The 18,419-nt window shown below is 43.8% G+C and overlaps 1 protein-coding gene across 6 annotated transcripts in view; it reads left to right on the top strand.

The window, feature by feature from the left end:
* Positions 1 to 18,419, top strand: part of SFSWAP (splicing factor SWAP homolog) — a 78,000-nt gene that overhangs the window by 47,934 nt on the left and 11,647 nt on the right. For all 6 annotated transcript variants that reach the window (XM_003132856.4, XM_021073982.1, XM_005670529.3 and 3 more), the window contains one exon: positions 11,556 to 11,824. In XM_003132856.4, the coding sequence (XP_003132904.1) occupies positions 11,556 to 11,824 (269 nt within the window). The remainder of the gene's footprint in view (positions 1 to 11,555; positions 11,825 to 18,419) is intronic.

Below are 18,419 nucleotides of genomic sequence, written 5' to 3'. Positions count from 1 at the left end.
ATCAGGGCTGTGAGCAGACCTGCCCGCCCCTCTCCCAGTGGGATGTGTGCCAGACAGGCCTTGGGGACATGATGGATTCAGTTCTAGACCATGGCAGGGAAGCGAATCTGTCACATTTCTTGGTTTCCCAGTGCATAGAAAGGCTATGTTTACACTGTTCTATAGTCTTATTATGTATGCAATAATATTATGTCTAAAAAATGTACACCTTAATTTAAAAAATCCTTTATTGCTTAAAAAAAAAGGCTAACCGTCATTTGAGCCTTCAGCAAGTTACAGTCTTTTTTTGCAATAGTAACATCACTGATTAAAGATCTAATAATGAAAAAGTTTGAAACGTTATGAGAAGTACCGAAATGTGACAGAGACACGAGTGAGCAGTGCTGTTGGAAAGATGGCACCCATAGACTTGCTCGATGCAGGGTTGCCACGAACCTTCAGTTTGTCAAAGACTCAGTGTCTGTGAAGTAGACTAAGATGAGCTGTGCCCATACTGTACAGCTGGGATCAGAAAGCATCTGATGAGGACTCCCCATAAGTGCACATAGACAGCAAATACCGGGGACTGCTTCAGAAACAGGTTTCTGACCACGTGGGCCCAGGATAGACTCACAGAGCACTGATGCTCCTATGGCACAGCCGCCCTGGAGCTCGCACCCATGGTTGGTGTCTGTTGGTGTCTGTGCTTCAAAGAGAAAAGGAAGGTATAGTCACCACCATCTTCTTTTAAAGGGGTCAGGTTAGATCCCCCCAGCTCTTTCCTACGCTATGGGACCAGGACTTAGTCATCTCTGCCCCTGCCAGTTTCTTCCCCAAAGTGGGAGGGATGGACTGCTCAAAACTGGGCCAGCACTGGTTCTCCAAGTATACCCAATGTGTCTTTTGCAGCTGCCTTTTCCCTATAATGTAGAACGAGCCCTGTGCTTTTTTTTTTAAACTTTAATTATGTTGACATTTCTAATAGTCTAGAGCCATTATTCAAAACTGATTTTTGCTGCATGTAGCCACTTGGCTTGTTTTTCTGCGCAGAAAGCAGCATTCTGAGTTCAGATTTTCAGCATTCTGTTGGAGGTCGAATCAGCTTGCTCGTGTCAGGAATCAGTGTGAAATTTTGTCACATCTGGCAGGAGGCCTGAGAAATAGAGCTGGGGTACACCAGGGAGTGCAGAGAGTGTCATCTTCTGTGAGAGCTTATTGACTGGGGGCTGCCTCTGGTGGACTGGGCGCTGCTACCTGTCCCCCAGGGCCCCAGGCACCTGTGTGAGCACCCACCAGCCTCAGGGTGTGCGCCCCACCAGGCCACGCTGCCTCCATGCGTCCCTGAGGCGATTCAGAGGTGGCCTGCCTGGGGAGGGCCCCCCACTCCAAGGCCAACAGGTGCTCATGCAGGTGCCCAGAAAAGCACCTGCAGTCATGGCCTGGCTTTGCAAGGACCTCTGTGGCAGTCCAGGACTAAAACACACAGCAGCTAAAACTAATCACTAACAGAGAAAAACACTTCAGATATAAAAAGGGGAAGAGACAGCATATGGAATAGCTCCACTTTTATGGTCGCAGCTATAAAGATTATACATATAGTGGGGGGTGGGGCAGGGAACTTAAAGCAAGGGAGCTGCCACAGTGGAAGGGGTGTGAGTGGGCTTTTTTTAATTTCCTTTATTGCCTTGATGTCATTTGTGCAGTGAATAAAGGGCTTAATTAAAAGACATATGCATATAGATACTTAACCAATTATAGTACATCTTTGCATCTATATTTTCTAATAAAATTGTGTTTTAATGAAACTTCAGTCACAGCCAGAATCATTCACCATTAACCCACAGTTTTTCTCAGTCTACTGTATTGCCTCATCACAAGTACCAGAATCACTTCCTTTGAAACACAAAATAGACTGCAGCTTACACTGTGATCCTGTTTGTCTTTAAACCTGGCATCTCCCACTTTTCTTCTTTTCAAACATGTATTTTAAATCTGTAACACAGAAATGAGTGTGCTTGTTTAAATCACTGGGTCAGTCTTCCTGGTTACCTGGTGGGAAAGATTGTAGCTACTTAACTGCTTCAACAAAAAGGGAGTGGCAGGAGCAGATGGTGATAAATGTCTTTAATTGCTTTGAAACAGAAACACTTGAGTTAAATTGGCCATTATCATAGATGAGGTTCACACTTGCAAATATTTTCAGCCTAGAGCAGCTTCTGGAATTGGGGAGCCTGCCTTCATTGACTGTTGTTTGTGCACTGACTTGCAGGCGCAGGCACCCTGGCTCCACTGCACAGATGTAGAATTTTAGTGTCAAGGGACTTGCCATTCAGTGGGGTTGGCTAGTGGGGAGTGGAGGGGTGGCACCCCAGATCCATCTAAGGAGATGCTTGAGGATGCTGTTCAGAAGGCCTGGCTCAGAACCTGGCAGGATTTTGCTGTCACTTCGCAGTTGATCTGCCTCAGAGAGAGGCACATTCTGTTTTCACTTTGCTTTCTGTAGAGGCGGTGTCTACATGGAATAGTTAAAGTTCAGATGCTAGAGAAAGGTATAGAATGTCTTCATTCCTATGGAAGTATCAGTAAATACCTCCATAATTTACTTATTATTTAATTTACTTATTTATTTTGTAAAATAGACATGCATACAGGTTACCATTTTAACCCTTTAAGGCACGAAGTTCAGGACATTACATCCATCCATCACCACCATCCCTCTCCAGGACTTCTTCATCTTCCCAAAACTGAAACGCTGTCCCCATTAAACACCCCCCCCATCCCTTGATACCCACCTGCCTGCTTCTGTCTCTGATGTTATCACTCTGGGGACCTCATAAGTGGAATCATAGAGTGTTTGTCCTCTTGTGACCAGCTTATTTCGTGTTACAGAATGTTCTCCCTTTTAAGGTGAATAATACTCCATTGAAAATATATATATACACACATGCGTATATGTACACACACACCCCACATTCTGTGTCTTGTGCATTCTCGGGGGGGAAAAGACTATCCACATATAGATTTTAAATATTACAATAATAGGATTATACACTACACATTATTCTGATATCTCGATTTTTTCACTTATACTGGAGATCTTTCCATATCAACATCAGAGTAATGCTTGACATGTAATAGACATTTGGCAAATATTTATTGGATGAGTGACTATCAGTCCTTTCGTGTACCAGCCCTTAAATCAAGCCCTGTCTGCACATACTGTGGCTTGCTCATCCCTCCCTTCTGATGGAAATACAAGGCATTCCCAGGGTTTTATTTTTCCCACAGTGCTGCTTTAAGCCTGGTTCCTGTGTCTTATGAACTCACTGCAGTGAGTGTGTCCACAGGGAAAATCCCTGACCTTGGAATTGCTTTTTAAGTTCCAGATTTAAAATTTTTAAATTTAATTTACTGCTAAATTAGCCCCTAAGATGATGATAGCAGTTCGGGGGGAGTTTTGTTTTAGTTTTTTGTCTCCATGGTGTATGAATATAATTTCGTCATGCCCCTGCCAGCATTGATTATCATCAGCCTTTAATTCTTACGAGTCTGATAAGTGGAAGAAAATGGCATCTGTGAAGTTTAACTTAACTATTTTAATTACAGATGATACTGAGTAACTTTACTCTGGTTTCATGGCCTTTTTATTCCCCAGCTGTGAACTACCTCCATGGCCTTTACTTTTCTCCCCATCTTTGTCTCTGCCATTTTCTGTTAGCTCTGTGTCACCAGTATTACTAACATTTTCTTCTTTGTCCTTTTAATCTTCCTCATATGGAATTTATTTCCGTTTGAGGAGCATGTAGCTAGACACAGCACAATGTTCTAAATCACCCATCTTTTCCCAGTAGCTTAAAGGGCCTCCTTTATTATATACCAAATTCCTAGTTGTATTTACCCTATTTCTGCATTCTTTTGGAGGGAGGGCCACACCCACAGCCTGTGAAAGTTCCCAGGCTAGGGGTCAAACCCATGCCACAGCAGCAGCCCGAGCCATTGCAGTTACAACACCAGATCCATAACCCACTGCCACAAGGGAACTCCTGTTTCCACGTTCTTATCTGTTCAGTTCTATTGATCTGTTGGTTGGGGAGATGATCTTACATATTCTGGTATAACTTTAAATGATATCTTAAAGTGTGTTTATTGACATGAACAGATGTTAACAGGATGTTAAGTTTTTAAGCAGTATATAAAATATGTAAAAGCATATACACAGTTAGTACTTAGGAATCCGTATATATGCCATCCCATTTTTGGTGTGAGTTTGTGTGTGTGAGCTCTTAATTCAAGTTGAAGAGATAACAGAAGTCTTGAATTGAACCCGTATTGAATTACGTCATCCTTTATGTGGTAACAACAGACTTCAGGACATTTGTTTAGATAACAGTAATTTTTTCAAGTTAACAGCCCTGCCTAATTACAGTCCAACAAGAGTTTGAAAAGGAAATGGGAACAAAAATCAACCCATGTTTGTTGAGCCTCTGTTATAATTCAGGGCACTTTGGGATGTGAATTAGAAGGCTGTTTCTTATCCTTTGACCGTGAAATCACATTTGTGCAGTTGGCGTCTGCACATGAACATTTCCACCAGGACGGGCCCTGTGGGCACAGAGCAGCTCTGGAGCATGTGAGCGATGGCCCCCGGGGCTTCTGGTAGGGGGCAGGGCTTGGAGCCAGGCCTTTAGGAACCTTTTGGAGAGGTGACAGAATAGCCAGGCCTTCAAGGGCCAGAGACCCCACAAGTTGTGGAGCAGTGATTAGTGCCACCGCGCACTGAAGTGTCTCTGGAGGGGAAGGAAAGCCAGAATGGCCATGCAGAGCAGGTTGGGAGAGGCTGAACTGCTGGACAGGTCAAAGCAGCATCTCCACGGAAAGAACAGATAGAATGGCCTCCTGTCAGATAGAATGGTGGAGGCAGAAAGGCCAGCAATAGCACTCCACGTGGGCACAGCTGATTAGGTGGGAGGAGAGCATGCCGCAGAGTGGAACTGCAGTCATCTGGAAAAGGTGGCGGCAGTCAGATCTGGGTAGTCGCAAGGCCTTGGGAGGTCATGCCTGGGTGACTCGAGAATGACATGCATGGGTGGAGATTTCAAAAATGCAGTTTTAGAGGATGCAGTTTTCAAAGTCTGATTTCAAATGTAAAAACCTGAGTCTTTTGTATAATTATTCCATTTCACAGTTTATGTGTTACTTCAGAAATAAGATTTCATTTTAAACTATATGTTAATCTGTTTTTGAGCAATTCATTTTCCCATGGCAGGAAATAGTAGTTGCTAGTTAGTTTGCTAATTTGTTGGCCAATACTTCATTGTGATCAAAGACTGATAAAGAGTAGTTTCCAGCATTACCAAAGTAGGGACCGCAAGTTTTAAATACTCTTATAAATGACTGATTTCACCAAAGTTCCTTTCTGATTTCACCCATTCACTACTCATACCTGCGCATGTGCTCCCCTCCCCCATGATGATTTGTGCTCAGATCATTTTTGCTGGAATAGTAATAGTAATAATTTAATATTATTCCACTCCCAAAAGACCACTCTGCTTGTTGGCCACTGCTTGACACACGGTTCTGTTGCCATGCCTTCTGCAGGCATCACAGGTAGCTGCTCACGGGTCACTATGTGCAGGGGCTCAGCCGGGCACCCTCAGAATCCAGACGGAAGGTGTGGGACTGGAGGGGAGCTCTTGACTCGGCAGTGACGGTCTGTCTTCCAGGTCATTTGTATAATTTATAATATAAATTAGCAGGACAGTTGGCTCTAGATAAGCCAGAAACAGCATTTACATTGACAGTGGTTATCTTTCAGGATATGTACTGTGTGCTATAGTAGCTACTAGCCACATGTGGCAATTTCAGTTTAACCTCACTCCAATTCAGAATTCAGGTCCTCAGTCACACGTAACCACATTTCAAGGGCTCAGCAGCCACGTATGGCTAGTAGCTGACTGCAGTGGGCAGTGCAGAAACAGAATGTCCGTCATTGCAGCAAGGTCTGGATTAAAGAGCTAGTTGGGTATTAATTCTTTTTTTTTTTTTTTTCATCCAGTAGTTTGAAAGTCCAGATACTATATCGGTCAGGGCTTTGATTACTTTGATTACACATGTTCGAAACCTACGCACCGCCCTTATGGGCTCGAGCAAAACCAGTAACTGATTAGGCTCACACTCTAGTGGTGAGGGTGGCACCACCTGTGTGGGGCTCACAAGCTCTCAAGGATCCGGCCTCAGGCTCAGCTTTGCCCTGGCTGGCTGCGTCCTCCAGCTCTGCTCCCTCCAGCCCCAGTCACCCCATCGTTCTGCAGCCCCGCCCTGGCCCTGCTCAGCACAAGTCCTGGGGTTGAATCTTGCTGACTTGGGTCGTGTGCCCTTCCCCCAGAGTAGCCTGAGGGTGGCCGGGGAGAGTGGAAGGTCCTGGTTCATCTGCCTCAATAGATGACTACTCAGGTGGAGAGCTTCTTCCAGGGTTCACGTGTGGAGAGGGGAGGGGCCAGACTGCAGAGAGAGCAGTGTCCCCTGTGCTTTTCTAAACAGTCTGTTTATGTGTTCCTGAAATAGTTCTATGGCTCGTGTAATAAATAGCCATGACAAATGCTTTCTACACTTGAGCCTGTCCCTTGGTGTTGCTTGAGTCCACCTCCTCCTGCCTACAGCTGTGAACAGTATAGGAGGAGAGGCCAGGGTGCACTCCCGTCCCCCCCGTGTCCCAGGAGCTGGGCTGAACCCCGAGATTGGAGGTGGTGGACGCCCTACCCTGAGCAGCTCTGTGGCCCCGGGCAGCCTGCCCTTCCACGTGTGTTTGGTTAGAACTCCAGCATTTGACCATCCTGTCCAGGCAGTGAAGGCTGGCCTAGAAATCTCTGGGTCTGCATTTTCACAGGCTTCTTGTGCCAGCACTTGCTCTCTGGACGCGGGCAGCTCGGCTCCTCCCTGCTCCGCCATAACCCCACGTGAGGGGCTCACCTGAGCCTCTTTCCTCTTGGCGCTGACTGTGTTAAGAGCATGCCCTGGGGTATAGGATGAGCCAAGGAGTTTCTCAGAAGTGGGGACATGCTGGCACAGACAGCCTGCTGGAGTCACTGTCGGGGGCTACGACTGGGCATGGGGCATGAGTTATCCTTTTTTTTAATCCTCTAGTTTAACTGCTGGAGTTTTTAGTATACTCTTAGTATTTTAAGCTGAAAAAAACATGGGGAGTTCCCGTCGTGGCGCAGTGGTTAACGAATCCGACTAGGAACCATGAGGTCGCAGGTTCGGTCCCTGCCCTTGCTCAGTGGGTTAACGATCCGGCGTTGCTGTGAGCTGTGGTGTAGGTTGCAGACGCGGCTCGGATCCCGAGTTGCTGTGGCTCTGGCGTAGGCCGGTGGCTACAGCTCCGATTCAACCCCTAGCCTGGGAACCTCCATATGCTATGGGAGCGGCCCAAGAGATAGCAGCAACAACAACAACAACAACAAAAGACAAAAAGACAAAAAAAAAAAAAAAACATGAGGTCATCACAATGCATCATCTTAACTCAGCCCAGCAAAGGCTCTTCTCACTTGCTGATTTTCACTGTAATAGTGAATGGTAATCGATCATTTTATTAGAATAAATCGACCCCATAACTTGACTACAAGTTGTATTTTGAAAATATTGATTCGCTTATCCCCTTGCCTCAAAAGGGAGAACTAAGCTGTAACTGCAGTGGTGACATAAGTTATTACTAATGACAGGCCTAAGGATAAAGGCGAAGGAGGCAGTAGTAAAGTTCAGAGATAAAATTACCAGGTTGGCGACACAGTATAAATAGGAACTTGTCTACTGAGCTGCCACTCACCATCTCCCGTTGTCCTGGGCCGGCCGCCCATACTGCCCCCCCAACCTGGTTCTTGTCCTTAGGGGGGTGTCCTCCGGGGACATGTTTTCCCATCTCTCACCTTTGACTGTTGCACATTATCCCTGATTAGTGCCAGGGTTTTGTTTGAGTGTGGAGGCCGTGAGAACCCAAGGGAGAAAGCCAGCCATCCTGTATTTCCAATCACCTAAAGGATGGAAGATATGTCTCAGTTTTTCCAAAATGGGCTCTCTCGTTGGGATTCCCCAGGCCTGGTTGCAGAAATTATCCGCAGCAGCCCTGACTGCCCTGTAGTTCATGGGGTCCTGACTGCATTCGCGGAGGCCCATGCGTGCTGCACAAAAATGCTCAGTGGCACCTTTTTACCCCCAATTCCATCTCCTTTTTTCATGCACTGTATATTCCTAATTTAGAGGCCACGGTTATTGGGATTTTTTTAATGCACTAAAAGCTGGTTTTTCCAGCTACAGCAGAGCTCCCTACCAGCCAGCTGAGTGGGCTGTGCCCACACCCAGGGAGCAGCCAGCCTTTCCCTTCCTCTAGCTAAAGCTAAGAAGCTCACTGCACTTGATTTATTTTAGTCTCAACTTAAAATATCATTTAGTATGTATGCTTATGGAGCACCAGAGTGGGAATTCGGTCTTCTTAGATAAAGGTTGCTTTCTACATGTTAAAACTGTTTAATAGCCAATTACTTTAATTTTTTAACCTGGAAAATATCGCTTGAAGCGAGAAAGACCTTTTTGATAAAAACTATCTCGCAATGAAATGGGTCCCCTGAAGACAGTTTGGCAGAGCCTTAGAAGTGAGCTGGGCAGCGTGGACATGGAGGCCAGACAGGAGCACTAGGTGTCTGTACACCCTTCCACAGGGGTGCGGGTCACTAGGGGTATTTATGTGGAAATCAGCTGCTTTGGGAACAGGCATGTTCTAGAGCAATTCTCAGCCCTGCTGCCTCTCACTGCCTTTGAGCCTCAGTTCACAGTGAGTGAAGGATGTACAACAGGTGTGTAGTCATTGTAAATGGCAGGAAGATGGAGAAATTGCTCTATAGTCACAGCCCCTGACTGAGGGGAGCATCTTCATTTGGAGCCCGCCCCGCGAGAGCCCCACAGCTGTTCTGTCAAACCTCAGAGCACTGCTTTCCCTTGTGCAGTTGGCCTCATCACACGGACCCTGGGAGAGGGGAGGCCGTCCCGCTGGAGCCCAACCCTGCCAGCAGCCAGCACTGACACCACAGCCCATGCCTAGACTTGTCCTCCATAAACCTTACAGCTGAAGCCTCTGAGGCACAAAATGAAATTGCCAATTTCTCAGTATATTACAAAGTGTGGTATTTACTGGTTGTAGTTAAAATTCATTTAAAGTGAATCAAGGTGGACTGGAAGTTTGGGGTTAGTAGATGCAAACTATTACATTTAGAGTGGAAGAGCAATGAGATCCTGCTGTATAGCGCAGGGAACTCTGTCTAATCACTTGTGATGGAACATGATGGAGGATAATGTGAGAAAAAGGATGTATAGAAGTCTATAACTGGGTCATTTTGCTGTACAGCAGAAATTGACAGAACATTGTAAATCAACTATAATAAAAAATTTTTTTAATAAAGTGAATCAAGGAAATGGCCTTTCTCAGGACGAGGGGAAGGTGGGTGGCTGCAGCCACAGCTATAAAATAGTGGTGATGGTTTCTTGGAATTTGGGGGGTTGTTAGGGTTTTTCTCTTCTTTTTTTGTAAATTCATTTTTTCGTTTTCCAGAGTGACATGGACAAATGTCAGTGTCAGTAAAAATAGGATGACCACATCATTTTCCACAGTCGAGTTCTAACTCACTGCCTGCATGGACCGTGTTGATTCAGGAGGACCCTTTTGCTGGTCATTCAGGCAGTTTGTAATTCTTCATCATAAAGTGTGATGTGGTCCTGGGGCGTGCACCTTGCACATTTACCTGACTGTCTCTTTAAAATAAATTCCTAAAATAAATTCCTAGGGATGGGATTGCTCTGGATGACACACAGTGCCGAGCGAGGGTGGCAGTTCTTTGGTCTGTGTGCTGGTGTTCCATTGTGAAAATTCAGTAGGCAGTGTCCTGTTGCACTCTTCTGTGTGTCTATTATAGTCGGATAAAGAGGGTTTTTTTTTATGATGACCGATACTTACTAAGTGCAGTACTGTGCTGAATTAATATATGCAGAGTAAAGCTGTTATGTGCTGATAGGATTATCTTGTTGATGATTCCCGTTAGTGGCTTTTTTCCCCTTCAGTATCACTGAGATATACCCACTTTGACTGAAAAAAAAAAAAAATGTACAGTGCGAGAGCTGTGAATTTGAGGCAAAATGAGGACTAGGAGACAGCCTCTCAGATAGGAACTGCTCCGGAGATGTGCGGGCAGGGGGGCAGTGTGGGTGTGATTTTGGTGAAGGACGATGCATGCAACTAAGCTCACCTTTTATGCTGCTCGTCACCAGGAGCAGATGTTTCCGTTAACCATGTTGGTGATTTTCTAGATGAGAGAAAATGCAAGAAATTGGGCTCATAAAGTCTTCTGAAAATGTCTGAAGGCCTGTTCTGCTGGTTTTTCCCAGAGCACAGAGAGCCTCACTCCTGATCTCCACCCTGAACTCCAGGGGGTGTTGAAGGTCAGCAGCTGCAGTGGCTGGTGACTTCATCCTTGTAGAAGCAGATGGCAAGTGACAGTTTTGAGTTAGCAGGTGACACAAAGCACTGCATATTTAAAATGCACAGCATGGTTTGCCTTACATGTATTGCAAAATAACTGCCACAGTAAGTTAATATCCATCACCTCATCAGACACAACCTAGAATAGATTTACAAGGAGATCCTGCTGAATAGCATTGAGAACTATGTCTAGATACTCATGTTGCAACAGAAGAAAGGGTGGGGGAAAAAACTGTAACTGCAATGTATACATCTAAGGATAACCTGACCCCCTTACTGTACAGTGGGAAAATAAAATAAAAAAAAATTTTTTTAAATAAAAAAAAAAAAAAATCCATCACCTCATATAGCTACAAAGAAAAAAAGAACGAAAGAAATGTGTTTTCTGGGAGTTCCCACTGTGCCTCAGCGGTAATGAACCCAGCTAGTATCCATGAGGATGTGTGTTCGATCCCTGGCCTCAATCCGTGGGTTAAGGATCCGGTGTTGCTGGAGCTGTGGGGTAGGCCAGCAGCTGCAGCTCCGATTCGACTCCTAGCTTGGGAAGTTCCATATGCTGCAAGTGTGGCCCTAAAAAAAGAAAAAAACAAATGTGTTTTTCTTGTGACAAGATTTTTTAAACATCAAAGAGGAACCTTTTAGTTCAGGCAACACAGAGAGATTCATAAAAACCTAGTGCTGGAGGTTTGAGAAATCACCTTTTCAGTAGGAAGTCAGCAGTTATTTATGAAAGAACAGGCGTGGCTCTCTTTCTGATGCACACCCTGTAATGCCACAGTCCTTCTATCAGATCCAGCCACCACAGTGCGCAGGCTTGGGAGAGAGGCTGCACTGGAAGGCTTGGCCACCGTTCATGCTGTGGTCCCTCAGGAGCCATCCTCCCTGAGATGCCAGGGTGATTGTTTCAGAGTCACAGAAAGAGGTACGGTCCACTCTCTGGGATGTTGATACATCATTGGTAAGAGGGCCCCAAAGTCGAAATTTCACAAATACACATTTTTAAATGTCAAGCTTTCCCTGTTGACATCCAGACATGTGCTTCTGTCCCCAGGAAGCCAGTGCTGTGTCCTGTCCTCTACTGGCCGGAGGCAGACCTCTGCCCACGTTAGACATTAAGCCTCCAGAGGGGCCCTCCAGCAAAAGCAAAGACCTGTCAAGGGAAGAGGAGAGAGAGAAGAAAAAGAAAAAGCACAAAAAACGGTCTCGAACAAGATCACGGTCTCCCAAGTACCACTCGTCGTCGTCCAAGTCCAGGTCCAGATCCCACTCAAAAGCAAAGCATTGTCTTCCCAGTGCCTATCGAACAGCGCGGCGCTCCAGGTGGGTGTGCAGGGCGCCCTGACGGCCATGCGTCTGGTGTGGGCACAGCTCCCCGTAAACACAGACCCATGCTCCCCCATGTGTTTGTGCAGAGATGCATCCTGCAAACCGAAATAAGATCTTTTCAAAATATTTAAACTTAACTTTTTAAAACTCATCAACTACTGCCAGGTTTTTTTTTTTTTTTAATAGATGTATCTAAATGTTAAACTGATTTTGGAAGCAAGAATGGTGTATTTGCTGAAATGTGTGAAAAAATTCACAGGGTTGGGGGTCTTTGGTTTGAATGAGTAGACTTGCCCGGGCTAATTCGTCTTGAATGCATGAACACCAAAACAGAAGAAATCTGTTCTGTGGCCATGCTCAGCTTCCTGGCACAGCACTTATAAGAGCGTGGAAAAAAGGAAACACAGTGGCACAAACCTGTTTTCTCGATTTAGCTTGCCTCTCCAAACCTCCCACTAAGAGTCATTGTTCAGCCAAAAGCCACCTTCACGAGGAGCCAGCTTTTCAGAAAGCAACTTAACATTTCAGACAATGGACGTAATAAAAATGAAAACCTTTAGGAAATCACAGAATTTACTGCTTAGTAAAGCAGTTTGGTGTTTTGTTTTGTTTTGTTTTGTTTTGTTTAAGCACCTGGCTTACAGGAGGTTCAGAAAAGCAAGTTTCAGGTTTTAAAACTTACGTCATACCTTCTGATTTATTATTAAATGTTGACTGGACTTTTCTGTTTCTCTTTAGTGTAGCACTTGAATCGATCTAGTTTTCTTCCACAGTTAGTTCTCTCTTTTCCATGGGGAGAGTGCATATGCCCTGTACTTTTTATTTTTTTAGTTTTTTTAGAAAAAGTCATAGTAGGAGTTCCCTTTGTGGCTCAGTGGTTAACAAACCCAACTAGGAACTGTGAGGTTCAATCCTTGGCCTTGCTCAGTGGGTTAAGGATCCGGCGTTGCCATGAGCTGTGGTGTAAGTTGCAGACGCAGCTTGGATCTGGCGTTGCTCTGGAATAGACCAATAGCTGTAGCTCTAATTTGACCCCTAGCCTGGGAACCTCCATATGCCTCAGGTGTGGCCCTAAAAAGGGGGGAAAAAAGTATACATGTGTACACATATGCCTCTCTGAATATATCCTGAAACAGCATGCTTTCCCTATTTTTGCCCAGACCAGACCTTAAAAGCTTGACAACTCTACAGTGAACACTTACAGATAAGGAAATTAGATTTGCCTCCATGATAGATAAATCTCATCTTTGGCTAGTTACATTTTTGCTAGGTTTTTTTCGTTTTATTTGTTTGTTTGTTTCTGCTTTTTAGGGCCATACCCGAGGAATATGGAGGTTCCCAGGCCAGGAGTCAAATCAGAGCTACAGCTGCAGGCCTGCACCACACCCACAGCAACACCAAATCCACGCCAGTTTTCGACCTGCACCACAGCTCACAGCAACACTGGATCGCTGACCGACTGAGCAAGGCCAGGGATCGATCTTGAGTCCTCATGGATACTAGTCAGATTTATTTCCACTGCGCCACAATGGGAACTCCCATTTTGGTAGTTCTTTAGAAGTTCCATCATTACACACATACACATACACACATACACACCCTTTGTTGCGATTTAATTGAATGAACAACTTTGCTGACATATTTTCAGTTTTTGAAAGTCCCCAGAAACTCAGATGTATATATCAAAACATTTTTAAAGTTTCTTATTTGAAAAATCTCTTATGATATATAGCAGAGATAAATAATGTAGGCCTATACAAGCCCTCGGAGTAATTATATACCCAGTAAAATTCTTCCCAATTGTCCTTTATTACAGGGCTCAAACAAAAGAAAGTATAATTCATTCATAAATTGCCATCTGGGGGAGCTAGTAAGTATAAAGCCTCCTTAGATCATTTCTTTAGTGTAACAAGTGAGTTTCATTTTAATGCTGAGTGTTCAGCAAATACAGTAGATATTGTTATCTGGTGAAATGTAGCCATCTCTTCTGTGAAAAGGAATGAGGTAACGGCCACAGACTTTTCCCCAGATTGGTCTTTCAGAATTTTCATGAAGTGTTCATGAAATATTTGGAATTTTAACTTTCCAGGATTTATGTGCTTTTTATTGACTATATAATAGAGTAAGTCATTTTATATATTATTTTAATACTTTTTAAATAATTTTTTATTTTAGAATAGATTTAGAGTTGTGTTTTTTATATACAAGTATATTTTGTATTATTTTCATATATTCATTGCTGACAACTGCAAGAAGCAAAATCCTAATCCTTAGTTTGCAATTTTCTGTTAAAAGAAAAAAATTAAGTTAGAAAATCTTCAGTATGAGTTCTGTGATGACAAACCACCAATCTTACCTTAATTTGAATATTTTATGCAAAGAGAGCTGAGCATTTTTATAACTCAGAATTTTTTTTTAAATCTCAGTAGTATCTATGTGTTACTTCTAATCTTAGTTAAGTCAGCTGACTTAAGCTCACTAAACAGGACAGATCTTTGTGTTTTGCAGTTTAAGATATCAAGACAAAATGCAACTTACAACATTTTTTTTTAAACTAATATTATGGGAGTTCCCTTTGTGGCTCAGTGGGTTTTGAAGCTGACTAGTATCCATGAGAATGTGGGTTCAATCCCTAGCCTCGCCCAGTGGGTTAAGGCTCCAGTGTTGCCGTGAGCTGTGGTGTAGGTCAGCTGTGGTGTAGGTCGCATACATGGTTCGGATCTGGTGTTGCTATGGCTGTGATGTAGGCTCCGGCTGCAGCTCTGATTCAAACCCTAGCCTGGGAACTTCTATATGCCATAGGTACAGCCCTAAAAAATAACACGAAGAAGAAGCAAAACCTTTAGAGTATTTGTCCAGGAAGTTTTGCTTTAAGAGGTAATACGTGGTAGTGATGCTCCTTGAAATCACACCCCGTCTGAGCTCAGGGCCAGGGATGGGTTGTAGGTCTCTGATCAGAGGTTTGGAGCAGAGGCCAGCTGTCCTGTGGTTTGTCTCTGGGTTCTGGGGACGTAAGTCAGATAAGTCATTTTCGCTATGTAGAATCCTGCCTCAGCTTTCATTTTGGAGAAGAGTGAGTTTTATTTGATAACACTTTTATTTGAAGAGTCAGAGTCAGTTTTATTTTTCTAAGCTGGTTATAGGCCCACTTTCTCAATCCAAGGTGGTACTAATAATTTCTAGGGATCCAACTGGATTTAGAATGAAGCAGTTATAGGGAGTTCCCGTCGTGGCGCAGTGGTTAACGAATCCGACTAGGAACCATGAGGTTGCGGGTTCGGTCCCTGCCCTTGCTCAGTGGGTTGATGATCCGGCGTTGCCGTGAGCTGTGGTGCAGGTTGCAGGCGCGGCTCGGATCACGTGTTGCTGTGGCTCTGGTGTAGGCTGGTGGCTACAGCTCTGATTAGACCCCTAGCCTGGGACTCTCCATATGCTGCGGGAGTGGCCCAAGAAATAGCAAAAAGACAAAAAAAAAAAAAAAAAAAAAAAAAAAAAAGAATGAAGCAGTTATAAAATGAGAGGTTGGTGTTCTCAGTAATAAGAATTGTTTGAAGTGTAAAAAAAAAAAAATTAAATTTTAGCCCAAAAAATTTTTTTTCTTTTGCTTTTTTTTTTAAGGCCGTACCCATGGCATATGAAGGTTCCCAGGCTAGGGGTCGAATCAAAGCTGTAGCCGCTGGCCTACACCCAGGCCGCAGCAATGCCAGATCCAAGCTGAGTCTGCTACCTACACCACAGCTCACAGCAACACCAGATCCTTAACCCACTGAGAGAGGCCAGGGATTGAACCGGCAACCTCATGGTTCCTAGTCGGATTTGTTTCTGGTGAGCCACACTGGGAACTACATAGCCAAAATATTGAAGTTGCTAATGATGCTGTCATAATTCTTTCTTTCTTTCTTTCTTTTTTTTTTTTTTTTTTTTTTTTTTTTTTTTTTTTTTTTTTTTTGTCTTTTTAGGGCCGTACCTGCAGCATAGGGAGGTTTTCAGGCTAGGGGGTCTAGCCGGAGCTGTAGCTGCCGACCTACACCATAGCCACAGCAACGTGGCAGATCCAAGCCGCATCTGTGACCTATACCACAGCTCACAGTAATGCTGGATCCTTAACCCACTGAGCGAGGCCAAGGATCGAACCCACAACCTCATGGTTCCTAGTCATATTCGTTTCCGCTGAGCCACGACAGGAACTCCCATAATTCTTTCTTTATCTATCTTTTCAGATAGAAAAACCCCATTACAGATGTAAGATCTACATAGAATGTATCAGACTTGTTTATTGGGCCTGACACAACTTAATTGATTGTTTTAAAAAGACTGTTACCAGGAGTTCCTGCCATGACACAGCAGGTTAAAATCGATCTGGTATTGTCTCTCTGCCGGCATGGATCCAATCCACAGCCTGGCACAGTGGGTTAAGGCTCTGGTGTTGCCACAGCTGTAGCATAGATCTCAGCTATGGCTCAGATTTGATCCCTAACCTGGGAACTTCCATATGCCACAGGTGCAGCCAAAAAGAACAAAGACTGTTACCAGCTCCAAGTAAAATGACTTTTGTTATTTCTACTTGTCATGGGATACTGCAGTTGAAATATATTTTCTTTTGCATATTAAATTACTAAAGTCCTATATAAAATATAGAAAGTTAAGATTAGAAAGCCCTTTTATATCATGACTAATTTTTATGTTTATATATTAATGTTCACACAGTCGAGGTCCCATTTACCTAATATGTCTACATTACAGATGACTCTGGCTCTCCAGTGATGAATTAGTCATAGAAAAATCTTTGGTTTTGGAAATCAGTCTGTTGCTTCTCAGAAAGCATAGTGATTAACACAAGGAAGTATTCAGTGTCTTTTAAGTCAACATTGATTAAAGTATAAGATTTCTTTCTCTGTTTATTCTGCTTTTATATCACAATAGGTTTTATTTAATGTGATGAAGATGTACTCATACAGTTTACTGCTTAAAATTAAAATTGAGTTTTAACAGTTTAGGCATTTTAAAAAGCTTGAAATTCAGTTAACTTTGAAAGTTCCTGCTAAGATCACCTTTGGTGTCTCTTCATTGGTTAGTTGGTGTCTAAAGAGGGGAGGTTCTAGGTGGATCTTTGTACCCCCGCGTTTTGAGGCTTTCACTCGGGGAGGGGCATGAGAGCTGGGGGTTAATGTGGCATTTCTAATAGTTATATTTAATGTTCAGAAAGAATTCAGGCGGGCAAAATTTGGTGGTAGTTTAGTTTGGAATTTGTAATTCCTCATGCTTCCACCTTGATAAACTGCACAGCAAACCAGTCATGTTTACAATTGGTTTAATTTCCAGATCATGATCCTTAAAAAGGTCAGGACGCTTGCCATTTCTCACGAGGTGACGTTTGCACGCTGGCATCCAAGGAGTAAATCATAACCCCAGAGCCACACACTGACAGCACAGTGTGGGAGGTCGGTGGGGGGCTGCAGGAGGTATTGGCCCCTCCAGAGAGGAGGGGGCACTAGGGGTAAAGTTGGCTCCACAGGTCAGGCTTGAGAGGAACTAGATGGAGTCAGGAGCCTCTTGGTGTTCAGGCTTTCGGGGCAGCAGTTCCCTGAGGACCGAGAGCAGTAAAGTAAGAGGAAGGGAGGGTGCGGCTTCGATGACATGGTTCAATGTCAGTGGAAAGAAGCTGTTTAAATATCACCATTATTCAGATGAAAAGTTTCATTATGCCTTTATTTGAAAGCCAGCCATTAAGATTACTCAAGAAAAACATATCTGAGTTGCATTATGCTTAAAATTTTTTTTAATTCAGGCTATTTCATCTTCTTTATAAGAAGGCCTCTGGCCACATTATACAGATGATTTACTCATGAAATGGAATTCCTGTTTCTTGCACTGTGTCATGGTAGCAATATTAAGAGCCTAATTAACAGAATAAAAGCATTAGAGCTTCTTTAATTAAAATAAAACCTAAATATTATCTGATGTAGCTTAGAGCCCTTAATTCTGAGATGGGCTTTTTTCCCAGATAACTTGAACTCTACTGGTAACAGCCACTTCACTTTAAAGAAATCTAATCTAATAGCCACTGCAAAATGGTATTGTGTTTCAAAGCTATGAATTTGCAGACATTAAGAAGTAATTTATTTTTCCTGATTATTGAGTTCATTGTAGAGTCCTGAGTTTAAGCATGCCTTAGGTGCTGTAGCTTTGATTAAGCAGAGCGTTCTTCAGGGTTCTAGTAACTGCCCAGCCCAGCATGTTTTATTCTGAAAGAGGGGTGTGCAGCTCCATATCCCAGAGCCACAGCCTCCCCAGGAACCCCAAGCACAGAGCCTTATCAGAGCAGCTCGGCAGCAGCAGAGCGAGACAGTTAGCAGGCAGCTTCAACCACGAACAGATTGACTCCCAGAGCTCTTTTGAGGGAAAATCTCATAAAATGTCAAGGTGTCTGACTGACCTCACCTTTAAAATCTGTTACCTAAATCTTAGGAAAGGTCCGGGGGAAAAAATCAAAACCATTGTCCAAGCTGAAAAGCGGTTGTGAGAGGAGCCCTGAGCAGAGGACAGTTCACCCGGAGCAGGCTCGCTTGGTGGCTGGGATGTTTTTCAG

Source organism: Sus scrofa, chromosome 14 (genome assembly GCF_000003025.6).
Source record: "Sus scrofa isolate TJ Tabasco breed Duroc chromosome 14, Sscrofa11.1, whole genome shotgun sequence".
Classification (NCBI taxonomy): Eukaryota; Metazoa; Chordata; class Mammalia; order Artiodactyla; family Suidae; genus Sus; species Sus scrofa.
The sequence above is the reverse complement of the archived record's forward strand: the minus strand, read 5'-3'. Positions and strand labels throughout refer to the sequence as shown.